Genomic DNA, 12,567 nt, shown 5'->3' with positions numbered 1-12,567 from the left:
AATCTTTATTAATACTGTCAAATGAGTGCCTCCACTGTACTGAACCTGAAATGCTTTGAACTTTCTGGCTGTAATAAAGACATGCAGGAAATTTTAATATTTGGACAATGAGGACAAAGTATGTATAATTAAAAAAGTAATCCCTGGAATAAAATATCTATCCAATGTTTATCATAGCAAGAAACATTCAGGGAGAGCAGTAAGTCCAAATATATTGCAGAAAAGTTAAATTTCAAGGAACGAAGATACTATAGTACAAAGTTATGGCCAAAAATACTGTATTTTTAACCAGGAAGATTTTTGAGGGGCAGTATTTATACAACATTTTTTTTTTCTCCAAAAACTATTTATGTCCCAAAACAACAGACAATACATGCATTTAAATGACATTTTAAGAACAGCAAATATGATCTTTATTTTTTAAATACTGCAAGTTTAAAAATGTATCTGACAACCCCCCCTAAATATATTGGTCAAGTAAGGATTTCCTGCAGCATGGTAAATGAGGAATCCAGCAACAGACTTCAGCTTAGACTATCTTTCGAGAGAGAGAAAATAAACAGCTTTACAGTAAGTTTGATCTGGCTGACTTTTATCTTGTGTTTTTGACACTATCTCCAATATCAACTTTGCCCGAATAACCCCTCTATTCCTCCCTTCTCTGCAGCATGGCTACTGTGAAAAAGCGTGAGTGAAAGTTACAGTAAAATCCCTTTAGCTAGCTAAATAATGAGCATCAATGGGTGATTGATTACATGAAAACGTTTCTTTTTTGATTGACACAACTCAAAATATTATGGGTAAATAAAAGCCCAAAAGAAGAGGAGATCCAGTGGCTCCTCTTACCAAACTAAAACATGGTTTTGTAAAATCTCTACTACAAAGAATTGGACAGGGACAGATGACCTTAGTTGTTTAATGCATACTAAATGTTAGAATTTATGGTTTATGTAAAAAAAAAAAAACAAAAAACCACGAAGCAAAAAAACCCTGTATTTACAAAAGCGTTAATGTCTAAAATAGAGTAGTTAATCACCTACACCAGGCCATTTTAATTTTCTAACTTCATGACGTATCTCCAAAACACATCTACTTCATTGGTTTCTTCATTAGAGGTAGGTCATTTGTAGGCCTCGTTAATGTACTGTGCACACTTCATTAGTTTACTAAATGTAATAGTATGCAGGATAACCATGAGCAGAGCTCCAAGAACAGCAGCACATAGAATAAATTATTTGGGTAAATTTTATTTTTTCACATGGGTTAACATGTCTTTGTTTTCTCCTATTACTTCATTCTTTCGTGAAGAATGCATCACAAGGGAAGGGTCATTAGGCCGAGTAATCTGAAAGTCTTTTGCACCTTACGACCAAAGGCTGGGAGTCTAGCAACGTCTTTATAGGCAGCCCTTTCCCCCCCATTTAAAGTTTTTGCAAATCATGCAGTCAATTCTGACTGATATCCAGCATAAAAAGTCTCTTCTTCACTTTCAAACTTAGAAAAGTGATTCACGATCATGTGGCAGTATGATTAAAAATTACAGTTCATACACCTTGACAATCAAAAGAGTCTGAATTATAAAAAGTAAACTGCCCTTATAGCTGCATCATCCTCTATATGTCAGGACAGTGCCATTTAATTTGTGAAAAAGGCAAGTTTAAGGTTTCTGTAAAACGCATATTACAGCTTTCTTGTGCTAGTGAACACCTAGAATACACAGGTTCCCAAGACGTTTTCCTTCCCTCCTCCCCCACTTATGACATTCAATGAAATCATATAATTTTGGCAAAATTAAAAGGGTTTCTGTCTCGGTGTTTTTGCCTTCAGTTTCATGTTAGAGGCACAAATTTCTGGACTCAAGCACTATAAGGCAGAGTAGAAACCACCAATTAAAACAACAATGACGACAACGACGACAACAAAGGAATATATTGCAAGTGGGAACAGCTGTGTCATTTAAAAAGGAAATGTTTTTGTAAACTGTCACACTGCAATGCTGTGTTAGGTGATTCATGTAAAGCTTGCCTTGGCATGCTGAGTAATTTTTTTTTTTTTCTTTCAGAACATGCTCAAATGATCTAAACATTGCCACAGGTTCAACTTACCTAAAATATACCAGAAGTAGCCCAGTGGCACACACTCTCGAAAACTTTTGCAACCACAATATAACTATAAAGCATGAGTAAACTTTAGTTTTGTTTTTATACAAAACTTAAAACCACATTTCCTCCCCCCATCCCCCCCCCCCAATATTCCATAACAAAACAAAATCAAAAAACCCCCAAACCGTTGTTAGAGACCACTGGCATCTTTGCTTTCTCTTTCTTTTTGTTACAGTTCTGCTTATAACACTAAAGCCAAGGTGGCCCGTCTATTCCCGGGTTAAAAGAAGGGATCTTCTCACACACCCCAGAGTCAACAGTGGAAGCAGAAGCTCCGTTGTGTTTATAGCAAGATCAGGACCAACTCTATAATGCCATATATAAGAAGACTAACTGCTCTGATCGCCTACTGAGAATGTCAGCGTCACTTCTTATAACCTACATCTACCTGCTTTAGCTTTATTAAATAAAATGCTCCGACTCCTTAAAATTGTTAATGCTCGTGACTTGTTTGTTGTTGTTGTTAGATCTACAGTTTCTCAAGTACTGTTTAATTGGTCTGACATTCTGTATTTCTTCGTGGTATTCTTAGGGAAACATACCCATTGGTACTTACGCACAATGGTTCGAAATGTCTCTAAATTCGCTTTCCTAAAAAAAGGCTATTAGAAAGGTAAAATTAACCTAACATGAATCTGCCAAGTACAAATTAAGTTTATATTTAAGAGCTTACGTTCCAATCCTAGATATAATGGCATAAGTTCTAACAAAACCAGTTTCTACATCTGTGTAAAGCCCTGACAAGATTTAAGCATTGTTTTGAATGTGAAGGTCCTCTGGGTGTCTCAAATTTACTTCTACTCAGGAATGTGCAAATGATTTTATACAGCACGATGCTAGTACCGCTCTGTACTATAGTAAGTTTTTTTGTTTTGTAAATAAAAAACAACAACAAATCCCTAGTCAGAAATAAACTGACAAAATTTACATTCTTCTCTCTTAAAAAAGTAAATAAAATAACATTATTTAAAATGTGAATTAGCTATAAGACATACAATACAATTACATAGATACATATCGATACAGCACATTCAATTTGCCAAAAATTAATGATTACAAAGCCAATATGGATGCTGCCATATATATATATAGATGTATGTACAATGATTATAGCATTCATAATTGCACTATACCTACAACCAGTTTTAAATTACAAGGTGTTTTATAAGGGAGCAAAAAATAGCAACTGTTCTTATTATTGTTGTTTTGGAGTTGGGAGGGCTAAGGATGAAAAACGCCTCATTAGTATTTATTGGTAACTTTGGTACTCCACTAACAAGCCATTCTTTTTTCCACCTCCCCTTGGCTGCTATGAGGCAGCAATTTCTGTGTTAAGTGCACTCTAGTGCTACTTGGCATTGCAGATAATCAATCCAATTACGTCTGACCTCTAAGCTCTCTGTAGCTTGCTAGCAGTCGCGTATCGGGTCAAAAAACACCTTCTTCCAACCTAAGCTGCAGAATAAAGGCTCATCAATGTGTGCTGTATTTTTGTTGTTAAAAAATTGCACGTTTGAATTGCAAGAGTGATTTTTTCCTCACCGTTTCATTTACATTAATAAATCTTTCTAAAGACCATTGAGAGAGGCTATTTTGCACAAAGCCTATCAAACATCTATGGATCAATTAACAACCTTACCGAGAAAGGTTCCTGAATGTGATCGCTCATCGATAATTTGACGTTGTGCAACTAAAGGTGCCTCGATATTATTACAGAAAACATTCTATGCAATCTCATGCCATCACTGACACAAGGAGAGAGTTAAACTGTCTTTAAATTAGTAGACCATATGCGTGTGCATGGTGCACCTAGTAGCATATTCACTCACACTGTTGTTTTTGGCATTAGAAAATGGAACACTTTCTAAAAAAGGGAACATATGAGCTGAAACTATGTTTGTTTATCATTTGGCAGTTGACTCAATCAGGTCAGTTCCCAATCCATCAATTTGGCATTTTAATCAGTATCTTATGCTTCAAGAGTATCTCGGTTTTATAAAAAGCCAGATTTGGCAACATTAGTTTTATACAATAAAAATAATTTTTCTACTGTGGAAAAAAACGCTTAAAAAAGTTCTAACTTAAGGAAAAACCCACACAACTAAAAAAAAAAAAAAAAAAAAAAGAAAGAAAGAAAGAAAAACTGTTTCAGGCTGTAGCCACTGGGGAAAATGTAGTGTCTATGACATTTTTGTTTGGCATTAGTGAGTAAAAGAAAAGAGAAAAAAATGGCACATGGCAATTAAAAAGAGATTCTATCATATTCCACGTACATCCCAGGTCTGTGTCTTAATTATTTCATTACTGTCTTCTGTGTATCCTCCCGTGCTGCGAGAGTATGGTTAAACTTAAAACCCATACACAACTGTAATTCTACTTCGCAATCGCAAATGTTCTAGCCCCAAAAGCGAAGACAGAATGAAAACACCCATGTCAAGAATTTAAAAATCACAGTATCAATACTTTTGATCCTTCAGAGAAAGTACATGCTGTAAAATTAGAATGCCTGATGTCTTAAATTCTGATGATAGTATTTTCCTGACCAAATCACTCAAGAGAAAATATTTTACCAAGGAATGCAACTGGGAAAAAAAAGGCCATTGTACCTTTAAAAAGATAAGAAGGCAGGGGAAGGAGGGAGAGAGAAAGGGTCAGGGAAAGAGGAAGCCAGCTTGATTTTGCTTCAATAGCAAAAAACTGCTATCCTTTGTGAGTGTACGACTGAGAATTTAAAACACATTGAGTCACAAGGTTTTGCCTAAAAAATGAGGAAATGTGCTGTGAATGTACTTCAGCATCTTTTGTTTTTCCTCCATATAGTTTAAATAAAATCATAATATTAACTACAAACTCTGTGGACAGAGTCCAGGCCGGCAATAAATTAGTATTATGCAAATTGTTTTCACAGATAATACAGTCCCTCTTGTATATCTTCAATCACGCAAAGGTGGTCTCGGAGGGCCTCCTAGGCACAGTTAGACCAGGTTGTACTCCTTCAGGTTTAACTGTAGGATCGTGTCCTTGACAGCAGCAAAGACGAAGCGGATATTCTCTGTGTCTGTAGCGCATGTGAAGTGGGAGTAGATAATTTTGTCACTGTCTGGATTCAGGTCTACGAACATCTTCAAGATGAACTCTCGTGCCGCTTGTGCATCCCTTTGTGGTCCTGATAATGAAGAAGAGAAAGTCAGTTTTCTTTAAGTCAATTCAATATTTGAGCTTCTTCAACAGGGGAAATTTTCGAGCAGAAAACAGAAGAAAGACTTAATTTGTGATCCTCGTATAAGAGAAGAAAGGAAAATTTTTTTTACTAATATATACTACCATTCACTGGCTATTTTATTCCCAGTAGGAACTATTAAAAATAAAAATGGAAGGAAATTCCAGAAGTTGATCATGTCAGAGCTACTCTTCTCCTGCTGCTTATCCCTTGTAATGTTTAAAATGGAGAGACGAAATGGATGATCTATAACCACACAAAATGAGTAACAGAAGAATTAGTTACTTTATATCAATAAATCTTTTAAATTTTGAGGACTGGCCAATTTTCAGTCTACGCCAAGAAGAAAATTCTTTTAGCACTGCAACATTTACTAATTTTATGAGGATTTTAATAGATAGCATAATAAAGAACATCCTAAACTCGTCTGACACTGTCATCAATAGAACTTCATTTACTTTAGTGATAATAAAATACACATGCTCTCTAGTTGAAGCTATTCAATTGCAAAAAGTTAATGTTCTAACAAATCCATTATCATCTAAATTACATACGATAACGATCCTCTTAGATCTAAATTAAGGCTGTAATTCTCAGAAGGACATGGAGTCTATGTAACCAAACCGCATGTTCAGCTTTACATGAGACAGCAGGCAAAACGACGACTTCTGATCTAGCAGAGTAAGGATTCATTCATGCTCACAGCCAAAAGAGCAGTGCGGAAGCAGGAACATTAGCCACAAGCCGTCGTTTTCTTATGCTGCAATTCTGCTCCACTAATCCAGTGCGATTTTCATAGGCCATTATCCCTTTGCCCTCCCATTTCTGGAGCATAAGTTTCTACACAACAGGTATGCGGCACTTTTTGCTGTGCCTCCTCCTGCTCCTGGCTCCTCGTTAGTCCTAATCTTGTTACATAGCAATATAAATACCAGTGCTCGGCTGTTACATAGTTCTATCCTTTAGTAGTTACGAAATTATTTTCTTAGGTGAGCACATGCTGACCTCCGATCTTGCAGTAATTGCATAATAAAACTTATTTTTAATGCTAACAATTACTAACATTCCTAATCTGGATAAGGCTGCAAACATTAGCTAGCACAGGAGGCACAAAAGAGAAATCACATGCTTTCTGGTATCCATCTGTTGCAAATCTTTGTGGAGGGGGAAGATGACTCTGCAACATAGTGGTGTATGCACACTGACATACCTATACATATGCACATACAAACACACGTACATACAGACCACATCTGCTGAGATGTAGAGAAGAGCATGGAGATAGATCATAACCTCTGAGGCAGGACTACCTATTGTTCACAATTTTTACAGCTTCTAAACACAACAGGTTCTAGCCTTTGGCCTGGTCACCCAGATTCTATAGAAACAGCAGAAACACTGAATTTCACTAGTGTTTTTTCTACTTTTAATAAATTTGCAATATTTCTAAAGGACAGTGTTGCGACTTTCAAAGACCGTTAACGATTTCTTCAAAATAAGCCATTTACTGTTTTAATCAATTTCCCAGAATTTTGTTAAACAGTTTTATAGCCTAGACTTAGGTAGGGCTGTCTGTCTCAAAATTTACTGCACTACTGCCTGTATCCCAATTTTCTTACCTAATAATAGCTCTGCTGATTATCATGTAATTTAAATTTTTGTTTGAGTGGATTTGAAGTATGTAAAATTGAGGTTAAAAAGGAAGTTTGCCACCTCAGGAATTAAAAAAAAGGTAATGACTCCATATTAGATTTACAATGCAAAGTGGTTACGACCTAATATGGTGACCAGCAGTTTTGATGTCCATTGCCCCCTATTTAGCAGTCTTCAAAGGGTCTGTCTACACGACACTGTCAAGTTCAATGTAAAAAGTACTACAATTTGGCTTGGATAGTTTGGTGAGCATATTCATTTTCATTGGAGACTCTGGAGAGGAGTGTGCTCCAGTGGACTGGTCTTTTTCTTGTCCTCCCAAGTGTGGCCCCCCCTTTCTTCGCCTCTCTCCCTCTCCCAGTTCTTCATTCCAGTCCCAGTTGGTCTTCTAGTACTAGCCATGAAAGGATACCTTCATGTGATACGTCTGCCTCCCTCATCCAAAGCTATTATGACATGCTGTGCAGCAGAGCCGCTCTGCTTAATTTACTCAGTCCCATTTGCCATCCCTGCCTACTGATTCTCACCCTTACTCTATCTTCTCCATTTGTGCTACCACACAGGAAAATGCAAGAGAGAAGCGATGCAGCTGAAAAATATCTAATTCTGATCAGTTCCCCAAATCTGTCCCCCGCCAAGGTCCTCAAACAGGGCGCTGGAACAGTGGAGGGGACCATACAGTGACATGGGTGAGCCATGGGCTGTGTAAGCCCACCTCACCACCCGAAGAAATCTGACCAAGCTCTAACCTCGTCTATGGCCTTCAGCCCAGCAAGATCGGCAGAATTAGAGTCAAAGACGCTTGAAGACTTTCAGGTCTTGACTCCAAGCGCTATGCTGGTCTGAAGCCTTCTTTTCCCCCCCCAAACAGTGGCAAAGGACAGGAGGAAGAGGATTTCTCTGAGCTGACTGGTTGAATTTTGTCTGTCTTTGCGGACAAACATTTAACACAGGTGTATCACCACTTGAGTGATGAGAATAGAGAGGGGCCTGTAAAATCTTCCCATCTTCAGGACATCATGCAGGACACTTGTCACATGAAATAAGCTTGAAAGGACAAGAATATTATCTATTCACCTGCCAGTTGCCTTCTATATAGCACTGTCAAACTAACCTCACACTGATGGATAAATAAGTATGGTCTGATCCTGTGGGCTGTTCACTGTGAACAGATTCCTTCTTCTCAAACAGGAAAAAAGCTGTAACTTTTTCTATCCTTACTCTCAATTTTTGAAAATCAGAGATTTAATCTTTCCTGAAGCTTTCAAATCTGCTGTTCACCCCCTGGTGGGACAAAAGAGATTTTATTTTTTAAAATTTAGGGATATGTAGTCCTTCAATCCTCTTATTATTTGAATTTAAGAGTTTTCTCTCTCTGTTACCAAAGCCTCCACTCAGTTACCTTAAAATACTTCACATTTCACCTCAAGAGAACTTTCTGAAAGTACAGTTTCCTTAGAAACAGCTATGTGATCCACATAATGTTTTCTGGGACAAACACATTAAACTTCACATAAGTGACAAAATTAAAATAAAGGAAACATAAAATAAAAATGGTATAATGAAAGGGTGGGAGGAGTGATATTGGTTTCTCTGCGTGCCACAGAGAACTTATGACACTTCTCTTCAGCTATCCAGCCACAAAACAAAACTTCAAGAAAAAATAAGAGTAAGACAACGTGTAAAAATGAGAAATGCTTTTCTTTTCTTTTTTTTGGTTTTTATTTGGTTTTAATTACTTTATCAAGTCCAACTTATGAACAAGGACAAAATGTGGTCCACTGCTAGTATGATATTTATCTAGGATCAACAATTTTACATGAAAGGTACTGCCATCCCATTCAGAATCAATAAAGGTATAAAATGAAATCCTAGCAATCTAAAAAAATCCCACAAGACTTCCATCACATTTTTAAAATTTGGATTATTAAAAATTGCTATTTTTGATAAGTTTTTCCTTTTCACATAATTTATTTTAAAAAATGACCAGCAAACCACTAAACTACAAACTAATCATTTGATGTACTAAGTACATATTTGCAATGAATATGCAAACAATGGGTGATAATCTTTGCCCTGAGAACCTCTAAGCCTAATATGAGTGAAACACTTTTTTTTGTTTTAAGCAAAATATACTGAAGGATCTGTCTGTCTACCATTTGGACAAAGCTATTACATTTTGTCATTACAGCAGTGTAAATGGAGCATGAGCTCTGGTGGCAATATACTCACCATCATACTCTGGGAAATAATCAACTAGATGGGAGTACATAATTTTCTCCTCTAAGAGATCTTTTTTATTCAAGAACAGAATGACTGAAGAATTCTGGAACCATGGATACGTGATAATTGTCCTAAAGAGTGCTTTGCTTTCTTCCATTCGATTCTGGAATAAAAAAAAAAATAAAAAAGAAAGAAGAATGTATGTGGTGAAAATTAGGAAATTATTATGAAAACAATTTTACAATAAATTTTGAATTCAATCCATACAATTCCATTATATTTCATAAACAGAACCATTTCATCTTTGCAACCTTCTTACTGAAACATAAAGTTTAACTGACTCAATTACTATTCATAAGTAGGCAATTAATTAAATATGCAGGCAGTTTTCCTTTTGCAAACTCAACTGCTCAAGCGTAAGTATTCTTTAAAACACAGGTCATGAATATGAAAGCTGTAACAGGTACTGTTGTAAAATCCAAATACGCACAGTTATGACCAGCCAACAAACTTGTGGGTATTGAAATGCATGCAGTTCAAGGCAGGGACAAATGTACCACAACAAGATATAATACCCAAGTCAAGTTTTAAGAACTTTATTTGTGTTATATGCCTTTCGCAAACTTGACCAGCAAGTAATCCTTAACTCTTAGAAAGAGATCAGCTTTAAAATAGTTACAGATAGATTTCGCATTTACCCATTGATAACCTGAGACTATTTCCCCAACGTGAAAGGCTTATGACAAAAACCCCCCACAGAAATGGTAAATTTGTTTCTAATCCTGTGGGCTAGCCTTTATTTGAATTGATTAACTGCTCCTGAAAAGCACTTTGCGTTATAGCCGAAATAGATGTGAAGCCTATCTACAGTTACTTTTGTATGGGCTTTCTGATGCTGCAAAGTTATGTTGTGCTTCAATGCAATTCTGAAGAACTGTCAGGTTGATGTAATGCAGTTAGTACACATTCAGAACATATTGGGTTCAGCACTGGGAATGAAGTCTACTTATTTCTTTATTAGGAAAACTCTAAGGCAGGCTGATAACCACCTACGAAATGTTTTAGAAGCTGCCCCCTGAAAACAACAGTTTCATCACACAGCAGGGCTCCAGAGAACAACAGTAAGAAGGTGAATCCTGCAGATTCTGCTGTTGCCAAGCCGTGCAACAGTCTGTCAGAAAATTCAGACAATTTTGCAGTAAATGTATCTTGACTTGCATTAATTTGCATTTTAAAGAGACTTGCATAAGCATGGAGAATAGGAACTCTAAAAGAAACCCTAAAAGAAACCTAAAAAATCAATTTTGAAGAAGTTTAGCCATCTTGTATCACCACAAGATCTTCAAGCAGTTTATCAAACTTTACAGCCTGCTGGAGTGGTGCTTGAGAATAAATAGCTGAACTTATGGATGGAGAAACTAAGGTAGAGGATTAAAACCCTTGCTTTCTTGCAATCAGGTCTTATGATTCACTTTGATTTCAATGGTGCAAGGATTTCATTCAGAAAATAAAAAAAATCAGCAGAACTGAGCATAAAACCTAAGTCCTTTGATCAATCACTAAAGCATAATCAGACCACGTTTCCTCTCAACGTTCTGTATAGACATGTTGACTATACAGGACCCTATACAAAGGGTACATAGCCATGGCAATAGAAACTACATAGTAATAATTTTCACTTTGATAGCTTGACAAAAAAGATAGGGAAGGCACTGTAAACTTACATGCCACTGTTTCAATTCTAAGTCTCTACCTGAACTCACTAACACTCAGTATCTTCTAATCTGACATCCATAGAAGGTGAAAGAGCATCGCCAGTGGATTAGCAGTGTGTTCTTCTTTCATAGCAAACTTATGAGCTACTGAAAACTTCTCAATAAGAAAAGTGCACAGAAAACAAAGATAGAAATTACTTATGTAAAGGTTACTTGCTTTCTGCAAAAACTCTTCAAAAGTGCTGCAACATTTTCATCTATAATGCTGATACTTCTTTCATATTCATAACACAGAATTGCACAGACAAAAAAAAAAATATCAGTTTGGATAAATCTGTGACCTTTGTTTCAGGAAAGCTCCAGAAAAATGGTTTTGCAAAGATGGTTATTAGACACAGAATGCATTTTCATTTTCTGTTTGAAATGGATGCCAAACAAGATGAAGCAGAAAAGGCACGCTAACTAAATCCATGCTGATATCATGCCTAAAACAATTTTTAGCATCTTATCAACTACAACATTACCTCTGTAACTGCTGCAAATCATAAAAATCCCAGGAGACATATACAATAAAAAACAAAATATTGTGTGTCTTCAATGTAAAAAGAGTATGTCTTGCATTATACATCAATTATGAATTCCACATAATATGAATTCCCATTCTATACCACATAATCACTTTTTTCCTATTACAGGTTTATAAACGTCTCTAAAGGCCTTTTGGACTTGACTTCAGACATCTGCTCTAAACCTCTCCTGGATGGGATATCTACCAAATATACCACAAACAGAGAGAGATGAAGCAGGTTTCCATGATTTCAAAGAAAGTTCAGTTAAGTCAAGACCGCTCTGAGATCCCATGAAAGAAGACTTGCTACTAAGAAGGTGGTCTAGAAGACGTTCTTCTGAAAAATTAGTATATTATAGGAAATAATTATTGCCTTGAGAAATCATTTAAAGAAATGGTTAACATGTGTAGCCTAACACAGCTGAAAGAAAGGCTAGACTGCTTTAGAAAAATACGTAGTTCAGGATGTCAGTAACTGAAGTCAATAAAACACTATCGGATTATCCCAGCTTCCTTCTCTTCATTGTGTTCACTAGTTTAGTCATAAGTTTCACTTCATACAGAAGTCACTTGCCTTCAAAAGTCATCCAGTTAATTGTACAGTACTTCCAGAAAGAGCCAGGCTAAGTCTGAATCCATCCCCCGATTCTGGGAGAACGGGTCTTAAAGAGGCAACAGCAGTGGACACTTGTCCTCGCAAATTTTGTGTTCAGTTATCCAGTCATAAACAAAATTAACACAAACCCAGAGGACTGTGAGAAATGGTAAAAAAGCACAGTACATTGCCAGAGTCCTCTGAAGGAGAATTATTTCCTAAGGTTCAGAGGATCTTGCTCTACACAGTGGTACCAGCTGAGGCTATTGGGAAGGGAGACAGCAAAGTCTTGCAGACTGACTGGGTAGCTCTGAGGAAAGGTAACTACCTCAGTACAGGGGTTATCTCAGGGTGCACATTACTACAGCACAGCCTACAGCATCTTAGGCTGCAGAACAAAGGAAGCAGTCATGACTAAGACATCAGGAAGG

The 12,567-nt window shown here is 36.7% G+C and overlaps 1 protein-coding gene across 1 annotated transcript in view; it reads right to left on the bottom strand.

The window, feature by feature from the left end:
• Positions 1-1,227: 1,227 nt before the first annotated feature.
• Positions 1,228-12,567, bottom strand: part of LOC112983244 (guanine nucleotide-binding protein G(q) subunit alpha) — a 138,626-nt gene continuing 127,286 nt past the window's right edge. Inside the window, exons 6-7 of the mRNA XM_064500310.1 lie at positions 9,268-9,421; positions 1,228-5,328 (exon numbers count right to left, since the gene is read on the bottom strand). Of these exons, the coding sequence (XP_064356380.1) occupies positions 5,138-5,328; positions 9,268-9,421 (345 nt within the window). The 3' untranslated portion in view covers positions 1,228-5,137. The remainder of the gene's footprint in view (positions 5,329-9,267; positions 9,422-12,567) is intronic.

Source organism: Dromaius novaehollandiae, chromosome W (assembly GCF_036370855.1).
Source record: "Dromaius novaehollandiae isolate bDroNov1 chromosome W, bDroNov1.hap1, whole genome shotgun sequence".
In the NCBI taxonomy this organism is placed as follows: Eukaryota; Metazoa; Chordata; class Aves; order Casuariiformes; family Dromaiidae; genus Dromaius; species Dromaius novaehollandiae.
This window is presented reverse-complemented; position numbering and strand designations above follow the sequence as displayed.